Here is a 12,287-nt window from a genome sequence, read left to right as displayed (position 1 = left end):
CCCACAGAAAGTGTCTGACTCTTGAACTGAGTGGAAAACATTGACATTAAAACTCAGCCCCCTCCTTTCTCTTTGGTGTCTGCCTGCCTACAGAGAACGCATATATTTTGCTGTTCTCTTTGCCATGCGGCTAGGGAGCTTGTACTTACAGGGAGGGCCTGGGGTTGTCCACCTGTGCCAAGGTGCTTAGGTCTGTCTAATTCTGGGATGAAATATCAGGAAACCATGCTACTCACTTAAGCAATTTTCATCAGCTTTATGTGGAGTATAAGCAAGAGAGCTGACATTTGATTGTCCTTGATTTCACTTACGAGTCTCTGTCTCACGCAAGGGAGAATAGTGTCAAGTATGGCTACCCTTTGAGCCTTAATAAGTATTCCCTTTGAGACTTTCTTTTAAATATGTGAGCCATCGGAGAGTTGTTTATTTGCCTTGTTTGTTTTACTCCCTCATACATCTAAATATTTATCGTTTTTGCAGACACTTCATTGATAAGGATTTGAATGTTTCAAAGGAATTACCTCTAGCCCATGAATTACTTAGATGAGTACTTCTATATAACAATTTGAAGTGGAAATCCCCTTTTAGGGGCCTATTGTTCTTTTGGCTTGATTCCATTTTAGAAGAAAACCTATTGCATCACTGTTATAACAAAAATTTAGCTCTAGATGTATTTGTCATGATAGACATGGTTTTGGAAAGGTTTTATAAAAGTAATAATTATGCTCCTGTATAATCGATTCTCTTCTTATGGATATGAAGCAATGTTCATTGATATGAAAAAAGGACATTTCTCTAGGACCTTGGGTGCCTGTTCCATGTAATGTGTGTGTCCAACAAAATAACAACGCCGCATATTATTAGCCTACTGCTTGTTCAAAAATAGGATAATTAACTGCCGAATCTTCTCCGCTCTGCCTCTCTTTTCCTTGGAGATGTGCCAACCAATAAATCACTAACCTAACACTGTTGAATTTATAAGACGAAAGCCCAAAATGGCACAGCTAAAAGAATGAAAATTCTAATATTATTTTCCTAAATAGTGTGTGTACGTTCTTTGAGCTCAGGGGGCAGAAGTTATTTCACCAAGCATTTGGGGCTGAGAGGGAGCTGGAAATGAGAACATTACGCTCGGTGCTCTTTTACACTGACACTTATTTTCTCATGCATTTTCATCAATTTATACTTGTTTTTCTTAACTGTCATTATTTATCCTGTAATATATGCATTGTGAGTACTTTTCTCTTATGGCTAATTGTAAGCATCCATCTTTTTGAATATGTACTTGAACAGTGAAGTCCAAAATAGGTTTGTTATTTTCTGTACAGCTAGTTTAATCATTACGACCTCATGTGATTTCATCTCCACTGAGATGTGTTTCCTGAGAAAATGTAGAGTTGCAGCATGTTTGTTAAAATTCAAGTTGAATAAATTACCGTAATATTCAGAACACAGGCAAAGGTACAACAATGTATTCAGAAATCCTGCCTTGTATGCATGATATACCACACTTTCTGCATTCTGAAACACACTGTGTTATTATGGATGATTATATATCTTCATAAAGTAGAGGTGAGTGTTGCCTAGATAACAGTCAACTTTCTGAACAAACAGTGTTGCTTAACAGTCAAATTCAATGCCATCACTGCATTACAGAATGGACCATTAGAGCAGCTGAGAGCAATTAAGTGTACTTATCCCAAACTAACCATAGACTGCACAAAGTTAAGTGAAATAATTAACCTCTTTTATTACAAAAGGAAAGAGTAATAAAATGGGATATATAAAGGTATATTGTAAAACTGATCAAGGAGTTAAAATGCCACAGTGATTTAAAGTCTGCATTTTTCAAAGGAAACTGGAGTACCCCATTTCTTAATGTTAATCTCATAAATCTTTGTTTAACTTTTTGTGCCAAGACATAGAGTTACTCATTGTTATCTACATTTTCAGCTCTATCCGTTTGCAGCAAAGCGTGCTCCCAGAAAGCTTAGAAAGCAATTTCATTTATACTGAAGTGGTATAAAATTTTCACTTTGGATCTCTGTAGGGAAGCTTGGGTTATTGAAGGTTTTCTTTTGAGAAACAATTATTCCATCCATTTACTGAATATTGTTTATTTTTATGTTGTGTGAGATGCCCTGTGGGCCTCTTGGATCTTACTGGAAGAACCAATTTAGGAAGAAAATACCCAATTAGCTCAAAATTTTACAATGTACAGAGTTTGCATTCTTTGAGAGTCAGTATGTTTGTTTTGGAGTCCGTGTGATTCCTGAGTTGTTAGCCTTGCTTTTGAAACGGTTCCTCATCTCAGCATAGTCACGAGGATAGGATTGTTCATTTACAGCTATTAAACCTTACACACTACAGGTTTTGTGATTCTTCCAATATCCCTAATGGTTCTATATTGTATTGGAAGTTTAGCTGTTAACACTAATTCATAGCATGTGAAGGTACTGAAATAGCTTGTCTCCATTGTGTGATACCCAAATCAGAAGGTCGAAGCTGAAGCTGAGTATTTGTTCAGTCAACCAGAGACATTTTTTACTTTGGTTTCATGCTTGCTAATCTTGGAAGTAGTCAATTGCCCAGCTTCCTGGAGCTTCCAGTTCTACCTCCACCCTCTAACTCAGGGAAGATGAAGTTGCCCCACTATTTAAATGTCTTTAAGACTTTCTGATATCATCTTCTAGCTTGCTGTCTTTACATATTAGCATCTCCAACAAAGCTGGAAAATTTTTTTTTTGATAGCAACAGTAGGTAAAATTTATTGAGCAGTGCTCTAGGTCACATCCTATTCTCTTTGAGGGTCATGGCCAAAAGGTTTTACACATAGGATTAGCAATCATCATGGATCGGGAGCATTGCCCTCGTTTGTACTCAGTCTGAGACTTTTCTCAAGTACTTGAGTCTCACTGTCTTTCTTTTCCTTCCTCCTTCCCTCTCTCCCCCACTTTACTTTCATCCCTCCCTCTAATTAATTTCTTCCTTCATAGTAAAAGTACATTTGTAGTCCTCTTATCCTAGGAATTTCTAAATTCTCTCATCCTGCCTTCTATTGTCTCATCTTTCTCTGTTTTGCTTATATATTTACACAGTTGGTCCTTGAACAACTTGGGGGTTAAGGGCACCAACCCCATGCAAAGTGGAAAATCCAGTGTAACTTTGGATTCCCCAGAAACATAACTAAGAGCCTGCTATTGTCTTAATAACTTTTACCAATAACTTACACAACACATATTTTGTATATGTATTATTTACTGTATTATAATAAAGTAAGCTATAGAAAAGAAAGTATTATTATGAAAATCGTAAAGAAAAGGGGTATCTGGGTCACTTAGTCAGTTGAGAATCTGACTCTTGATTTTAGCTCAGATCATGATCCCAGGGTCATGGGATCAACTTCTGCACTGGGCTCTGTTCCAAGTGTCGGGCCTACTTGAGATTCTCTGTCTCTCTCTCTCTCTCCCTCTGCTTCTCTCCCCCAATCATGCTTTCTCTCTCTCCAAAATTAAAAAAAAAAACATAAGGAAGAGAAAATACATCTACAGTACTATACTGTATTGAAAAAAATCTGCAAATAGATCCACACAGTTGAAACCCATGTTGTTCAAGGGTAAACTGTATGCATATACATGTGCATATATGTGTGTGTGTGTGTGTGTGTATACACACATATATATGTGTATAATATATGTGTATGTGTCTAATAGTTTACACACTTTCTGAATTTATTTCCTTGAAATTTACAATGTCTTCAATGCTGTGCAACCTGCCTTCACTAATCCAAGTTCTTCTGTAGTGACTCTCTAAACGCACAGTCATTTGTTCATTCAACAAGTATTAATTTTGAACATTTAGTCCATGGCAGAAATGGTTCGAGGCTCTAGGAGTTTAACAGTGAGTAATTCAGACACTGTCTAGACACTCTTCCTACCTCCAGAGAGCTTACAGTTTCTGAGCTTACTAGGGGAAGAAATTAGTCAAGGACGCACACAAATATGTAATTGGCCAGTTGTCAGATGCTGTAAAAAAGGCACAGGAGATCTGTCATCATTTACAGGAACACCTAATCTGACCCATGGTTCAGGAGAGTGGCCAAAATCTGAAGGATAAGTACACATTAATTACACGTAGGAAATAGTGTGCACAAAGGTCCCAAGACAATAAGAAGCATAAAAGCATTTAAAAGAAGGTATTTGTGACTGGAGAAAAGCAAACAAGGGGTAGAATTCACAAGGCCTTCCAAAGTTAGAGGTAGGGTCCCAATGAAAAATAGGTATTGGGCTCAGGATGTAATTTTTCTCCTATAGGCAGTGTAATGCCAGAGAAGCGGTCTAAGCCAGGGATGAGGGTTATAGCAGAATTACATGATCAGATTCACATTTGTTTCCGTTTACTCCCTATGTTTATGAAAACATTCTCCATATCCTAAGTGTTTTATTTGCTTGTGCCCCTCTGCAGAGTCTCCTCTTTCAATTATTATTGCACACTGTCTAAGAAAATCTTTGTTCTCTGATATGTTAAGGTATAAAGTGATTTTTCTTCAATCATCTCTTTGAGAAAAGTGATCAGCCTGCATTTCATACCCGGTAAAGTGGTGAGGGTTCCATGAAGGAAATCAGATAAAGCACCTTTGTCCCAGCTACCTAGGAAAGTTCTTGGCATTTTTAACCTTTCTGCTTTGCTCCTCAAATTAAAATACAATGTTCTGTGTTCCCTGATTAGCTTTCTAGGGCATTGTTCTCAAACCCTTTTGTTTCAAACATTTCTTGACATACAAACAAACAACAAATCACCTGAGCAACAAACATTCATGGATACTCTGCCCAGAATCATGAGCAGGTCTGTGTGTGCTGCCTCTGATTCCACCACTTTCTCACTCAAGAAAATGGAGCTAGGATTTGAGTGAATGTGAATGACAGGCCATCAAAGGAATGTACATGTATATGTAATATAAAAGACATGAAAAATAGTTATATGTAATATAAAAGATATATCTTGTATATTTTTGAGACATAAACTTGGACTATCCACACTTCTGACACTTGCCTCAATATCTTCTGTCAAACAGGATAATATCCAGAAATTGAGTTGAGATCATCCCATCATAGTCTGAAGTCCTCAGCGTCCTTTCATATCTACTGTATAGCCTAAAAGTTGCAAACACTTATTGACCATGGTTTACTATATCATGTCATGCTGACTCGGGGTTGGAAACCTTTTTAAGAAATTTACCCTCTCTTTAGATTGATATGACACTCAGATACCAAAGATATGAACCATACAAGATAAAAGGCATCCTAAGTGTTAAATGAATGATATGGGTAGTGAAGATTTTAGGAATTCAAAGAAAGGAAAATAATTACAGGTCTACAAGATAGGCAGTAAAGATTCATGGATCTGACTAATGACGGACAGACCCTTTCTCATTCTTTATTCTTATTCCAAATGATACCTCTTGTCAGAGGCATTTCTGAAGCACCCTATCAAGGGAACATTCTTTATAGCTCTGACTCTTTATTGTGTCATCCTGTTTGTCTCCTTCAGAGTATTTCCTAAATATCTGAACTTCTCTCACTTATTTATTGTGTAAGCTGCTCATTAGACTTATTTCCGTGAAGGTGGAGACTTTCTTTCTTGCTCACACTGTAATCCCAGAGAGTCTCATAATGCCTAGCACGTGTAAGGCACTCATTTGTATTTCCTTAATGAATTAGTTAGATGCAAAAGCCTTAAGTATCTTAAGCATATGCTCAGAAACTCTAATGTAATGTTCATTTGTATTGCCCAGATTCTTTGCAGTAGCTCACAGGTGACCATAAATGTGTGATTTTGTAAAATTTGAGTTTATATGGAGTCAAATGTGACTCTCCCAAGTTCATTATGTAAAGGAAAGAGAGTTTCTCCTTTCTCATGAACTGTTTTAAAGTTAAGTGAGTTAGTGTCCTATTTTCTATTTTCTCCAAACTTACAAGGCTAACCCATCATGAGCAATCTACCACACCATATATTTTTAGAAAACATTTCACACTTATTTAATAAAGGCATCCCTGAAAGTAAGTGTAATGTTAAGTAATGCTGTTAAGTAGGGCTGCATAAAAAATATCAAGAAAAGTTCCAATTGGTGGAGCATCTTTTCTTCCTCAGCTCTGTGTGCCTGTGTGTGCACGCGTGTGCACGTGTGTGTATGCGTATAACTTTTCTTTTAATTTTCTTTATTTCCAAGAAGGCTAAGGACTGGACTTAAAAATACTAGCTTAAGGGGAGCCTGGGTGGCTCAGTCGGTTAAGCATCCAACTCTTGGTTTTGGCCCAGGTCATGATCTCGCAGTTTCATTGGTTCGAACCCAGCCTCGGGCTCTGACCGACAGTGCAGAGCCTGCTTGGGGTTCTCTGTCTCCCTCTCTCTCTGCCCCTCTCCCACTTGCGCTGTCTCTGTCTCTCTGAAAATAAACATTAAAATAAATAAAAAATAAATAAAAATACTAGCTTAAGGCAATACTTTTATAAAAATTGCTATTTGGTGAAAATGACTAATATACACTTATTTGTCTAATTTGTATTTTCTTTAGAATTTCTTTTTTAAAAGACGGAGGACTTCAAATAGTCAATGTGACTAAAGCTGACGTTGGAACTTATACCTGCATAGCAGAAAACCAGTTTGGGAAAGCAAATGGCACAACGCGCTTGGTTGTTACTGGTAGGTACATTTCCCAAAGATTGCTTTATGTAGAGATGGGCTGTATGGTATGTTATTAAAAGCAAAGAAAAAACCAGATTGTTTATACTATGCAGTGCACTATGAAGATAGAACCTGTATTTGCACTGTTATTTTTAACAGGTGGAAATAAAGAGAACAATTCTTATTATTTCTTTACGTACCATAGTATGCACCAGGGAACATATCAGTTATGTGCAAGTACGATAGGCAAAAGAATTACAAATAGCATATGCTGATGACCTAATTTTATGCTATTCTGTTATGTCAGATCTTTTGAATGTACTCTTGCACAATATCATTGATATTTTCTGGAGTTTTTGACGTCCATGAAACAATCCTTACCATCAATGAAAGTCATTTACAGTTGCACATATATGTTGTTTATTTATTTGAGAAAAAAAAATGAGTACCTGCTGTGTGTCTGGTGTTTGACTTATGTTGGTAAATAAACGGATAAAGATTCTGCCTTCATGAATTTTACCTTCTACTGGAGGTAGAAAGAAAATACACAGTAGAATAAAAAATGAGGGAATTATCCAAGGGGAAAAAATGCAAACAATTGAGAAAATACAGAGTAGTGTGTGGGAGAGGTCAGCTGGAGCAGAAAGATGGTGTTTGGAGTACGCCCAGTGAGAAAGAGAGATTAGGCAGAGATTTTGTGGACATAGAGGAGTTAACTAATAGATTCCTTGGGGGGAAATCGTGGAAGAACTTTGTAGACCTTGTGAGGACTTTGGCTTTTAGTAGAAGTGAGAAGTAGAGGCTGGTGCACATTGGCAGAGAGTGGCATGATGTAAAATATATTTTTAAACTTTTGGTGTAGCTGCTCTGATGAGAACAGACTGTGGGGAATCAAGAGTAGAAGTTGGAGAGATCTCAGAAGACCATGGCTGCAAACCAGGCAGGAGGCAATAATGACTCAAGTGAAAGTGACAACAGAGGAGTTGATGGAAAAGGATCAGATTCTGCAAATACTGGGCTTGCAGAGTCAACAGGAGTTACTGACCAATGAGGCCCAAGAGAAAGAAAGGAGACAAGGATGGTTGCAGGGCGTTTGGCAAATAACAGAAGGAATGACCATCAAAACAACTGAGATTGAAAAGGCTGAGGATTGCACACTTTGGGGAGGAGGCAGATCGGGAGTTCGGTTTGGATGTGGTAAATGTGAAATGTTCACCAAGCTCAGTTTGTGGAAAGCAGACCACAGTATTCTGCCATTAACAACAATATTAACATAAGCTAATACGTTTTGCTTATGTCACAGTCCATGGTGGGTCAGCTATGCTGTCTACATTAAGGAATAAAGGGTCCTGGTGCCTCCATTCTCTTGCACATTGCCCATCACAGTGGAAGAGGAAAGACTACGTTTCAGATGGCCTCTTACTTTTTTCCAGGCTTCTGCCTGTCAGTGCCACACATAGCTCCATCTTACATTTCTTTAGCCAAAGCATTAGCATTTGGCTGTGCCTGAATTCAAAGGAGAGATCAGATAGAGGATAGAAACACACACTTGGGAGTTGTTCGCATACAGATAAGTACTTGAAAAGAGAAGTCTAGATAAAATCACCAAGAGTGAGTGAAGACGAAAGAAGAAGACCAAGGATTGAGCTTGAGGCAATCTAACATTACGAGATGTAGGAAAAGAAGAGGGACCACAAAGCAGTGACCAGCACAGTACTAGAAAACAAAGAGGGTTTCGTGTTCCAGAAACCAAGCAAAGAAAGTGAACTGACAGGAAGACAGTGATGAAAGGGAGCAAATACTGCTGAAACATCAATTAAGTACATGAAATTGGAAAATGTGCCACTGGTTTGCAACAGGGTGATTCCTGGGAACCTTAAAAGCAAATAAGTTGTGGGAAGCCACAGCCTAACAAGAGTGGATTAGAGAGAGAATTTACTAGAGGAATTGTAGACAGTATACATAAATGATTCTTTGGAGGACTTTTGCTGCAATATGGAGTCAACAAATGAGTAGCAATGGAAAAGTGGGGTCAAAAGAAGTTTAATTCAGAACAGCTGGAAGGGCTGTGTTAGTGATAGGAAGAAAGAAATGCACATGTGGACATTTGGGGAAAAACAGGCATTTAATTAGCATTTTAACTTAGTATCCCTCTTACAGTACCTGTTCTGGATGTCTTTTGTGTGGCCTTTCAAATGTTTGAGTGTATTTAAATTTTGGTAGTAATGCATTTGAGTCATTCAAAGTTAGTGAAAATTCAGTGGTTTCTCTTTCTACCCCTATATTTCACAAAGCAGTAAAACTAAGTTAAAATTGATTTTGTAGTAGTATTAGAACCTTGTTTACAGATGACTTTAATTTTTAAACTGATGTATCCTATAAATTCAAATTTCCTAATTCTTTTAACAAGAATTTGTGGATCCAAAGAAATACATTACAAATCTGCATAAAAATGTCTATATTAATGTTGAAGAGTTTCAATTATGCACACTACATGTTAGGTTAGCAATCAGCTTGTGAAAATGCTTTCATCAAAATAAAAACACTACAATTTTATTTAAAACTTTATTGTTCCCTTAACAGAACCAACGAGAATAACTTTGGCACCATCCAACATGGATGTCTCTGTTGGCGAAAGTGTCATTTTGCCGTGCCAAGTGCAACATGATCCCTTGCTAGACATCATGTTTACCTGGTATTTCAATGGAGCCCTCACAGATTTTAAGAAAGATGGATCTCACTTTGAGAAAGTTGGTGGGGTAAGTTGTGCCACTTCCTTCCTGATGTTTCTATCACCTGTGGCTGTGTCCCATCATCCCTAAAAGAACACCTGGCACATATGTGATGCTTGAGAATGTTTGCACTGTGAGTAAATCTTCATTCCCAGTTCTGTTGTGATCTAATTTTATTATTGTAGTTACCAGAAAGCAAACACAGTGACTTCTACCTGTGAATTATAATTTTAATTAAAAGTGATATTTGTTGTATTTATATTAAATACTTAATTATACATATCACCATGAAAATTTGGTCACTAGCACCCTATGGAAGAAGAAAGTTTTCTTATAAGGTGTTGACTTTCAACTTGCCATATATATTATGAAGTTGAACCAAGTCACATTTACTCAGTGCCTCCTTTGTATCAAGCCAGGAGCTTTATCCACGTTGATCCTTGAAATCACTCTGGGCATTAGCAGTGAGGATTTTCATTTCACAGATGCACACACTAAGGATTTGAAAAGCTTATTAACTTTCCTGGGGTCACTGTGCTAGACACTATGGAACCTAGATTCAAGCCTAAATCTGTATGTGCCCAAAACACAAATATTTTCTTACATTCCACTCTTTCTCCTCATTTGTGATGGTTCTATCTCAGAAATAATTACAGATTTCAAGGAAGAACTGATACTTTGAGGAGAACTGTTAAGAAGTGACTCAGTGCTGGGGTGCCTAGGTGGCTCAGTTGGTTAAGCGTCTGACTCTTGATTTCAGCTAAGGTCATGATCTCACGGTTCACGAGTTGGAGCCCTACATCGGGCTCTGTGCTGACATCCTCCTTGGGATTTTCTCTCTCCCTCTCTCTCTGCCCCTGCCCTGCTCTCTCTCTCTCAAAAATAAATAAATAAACTTTAAAAAATAAAAAGAAGTGACCACAGTGTTTGGTGGGCCACACAAACTAAGAGCAGACCCTCCCCCTCCCCTCCAGCTGGGCATATGTCTGTGAATCCAGAATCACAAGGCCAGTTGCCCTTGGAGGCCTCTTCATTTTGACTCAGGGAGAGCTTCATTCTGTTTGGCTAAGACGTCAATGGTATATAGTAGAGTTCAAGTTTTGTCCTTTGAATTAAAAACAAAAATGACACGATGGACAACTCAGCTGTATTCTTTTGACAAAGATTTTATTTTTTATTAAATGTAGATACACATACAGACAGGTGTAACAACGCATTAGTACCGTGTGCAACTTAAAAGGGTAATGTTATGACTTCAATTGTTTGCCAGCCCCCAGAAAAGATTAAGTCCTGAAGTCTAATTGTGAAATAATAAATTATATTGGTTACTGCCCCTAGTTTCTGCCACAGAGCTCCTAAAACCCTTGGAATTTCGTGGGTGATAGGAAGTTTTTTGTTCTAATGAGGTGACTCTTGTGAACTGCTGAACAGCGTGAGGATGAAGGCTGGTCACCAGAAAAACCATGATTAGAAGCTTGCAAGTTTTAGCTCTATCACTCGTCCTCTGACGAGGGAAGAGGAGCTAGAGATTGAGTTCATAATTGATCAGGCCTACTGTGATAAAGCTTCTGCAAAAATCCCAAAAGTGTGGAGTTTTGTAAGTTTCTGGTGTGGTAAACACATCTACCTGCCAGGAGGGTGGCACCCTTCAAATCCCCTGGGACAGAAGATCCTGCACTCAGGACCCTCCTGAACATCATCCTATGAACCTCTTTATCCGGCTGTTCATCTGCACCCTTTCTTACATATATATCCTTTACAATAAACAGATATATGTAGATAAATCTTTCCCTGAGTTTGGAGAGCTGTACTAGCAAATAATTGAACCCAAGCAGAGCGCCATGGGAACCCCGATTTACAGCTAGTTGATCAGAAGATTAGGTAAGTGTCTGAGACTTGTGATTGGTGTCTAAATGGTGGCCAGTCCTCTGGGACTCAGCTCTTAACTCATGGGATCCAGTGCCAACTCCAGGCAGATAGCCTCAGAACTGAATTATAAGGCATCCAACTTGTGTCCAAGGATTGCTTGGTGTGGAGAACCCACACACACGGTGTCAGAAGTGTTGTGCTGTGTTCTAAGTACGAGTGTGGTAGTTGACAGTAAACGAGGTGCAGAAAATATATTTCTTTACACCAGTACCTCAGAAGGTGACTTTATTTGAATTATGTCTGTTGCAGATACATTTAGTTAAGTTGTAGTGTTGTCCTACCAGAGTAGAATGGGCCCGATATGACTGATGTCCTTATAAGAAGAAGATTTGATGAAGGGGATAAAGAGGTACAAGCTTGAAATTAGAAAATAAGTAAGTCGTGGGGACGAAAAATCCAGTGTAGGGGAATAGAGTCAATAATATTATAATAACTTTGTATGGTTACAGAAGCTAACTACACTTATTGTGGTGAGCATTTTGTAATGTATATAACTGGAGAATCACTATGTTGTACACCTGAAACTAATATTATATTGTATGTCAACTCTACCTCAATGAAAAAAAAAAATTTAAGAGGGAAGTTTGGACACAAACATAGGGAGAACACCACGTAAAGACACAGACACAGGGCTCCTGGGTGACTCAGTCGGTTGTGTCCGACTTCAGCTCAAGTCATGATCTCGTGGTTTGTGAGTTCAAGCCCTGCGTGGGGCTCTGTGCTGACAGCTCAGAGCCTGGAGCCTGTTTCAGATTCGATGTGTGTCTCTCTCTACCCCTCCCCCGCTTGCGCGCGCGCACGCGCTCTCTCTCTCTCTCTCTCTCTCTCTCTCTGTCTTAAAATAAATAAATTAGAAAAGAAAAAAAAAAAAAGACACAGACACAGAGAGGAAGGGCCAGTGTGAAGATGCAGGCAGAAATTAAAGCTATCTTTCCACAGGCC

General features: G+C 38.4%; 1 protein-coding gene across 1 annotated transcript in view; it reads left to right on the top strand.

The window, feature by feature from the left end:
- The window catches only part of CNTN3 (contactin 3), a 331,683-nt gene that overhangs the window by 261,316 nt on the left and 58,080 nt on the right, over positions 1–12,287 (top strand). Inside the window, exons 12-13 of the mRNA XM_042977355.1 lie at positions 6,575–6,702; positions 9,268–9,443. Of these exons, the coding sequence (XP_042833289.1) occupies positions 6,575–6,702; positions 9,268–9,443 (304 nt within the window). The remainder of the gene's footprint in view (positions 1–6,574; positions 6,703–9,267; positions 9,444–12,287) is intronic.

This window comes from Panthera tigris, chromosome A2 (genome assembly GCF_018350195.1).
Source record: "Panthera tigris isolate Pti1 chromosome A2, P.tigris_Pti1_mat1.1, whole genome shotgun sequence".
In the NCBI taxonomy this organism is placed as follows: domain Eukaryota; kingdom Metazoa; phylum Chordata; class Mammalia; order Carnivora; family Felidae; genus Panthera; species Panthera tigris.
The sequence above is the reverse complement of the archived record's forward strand: the minus strand, read 5'-3'. Positions and strand labels throughout refer to the sequence as shown.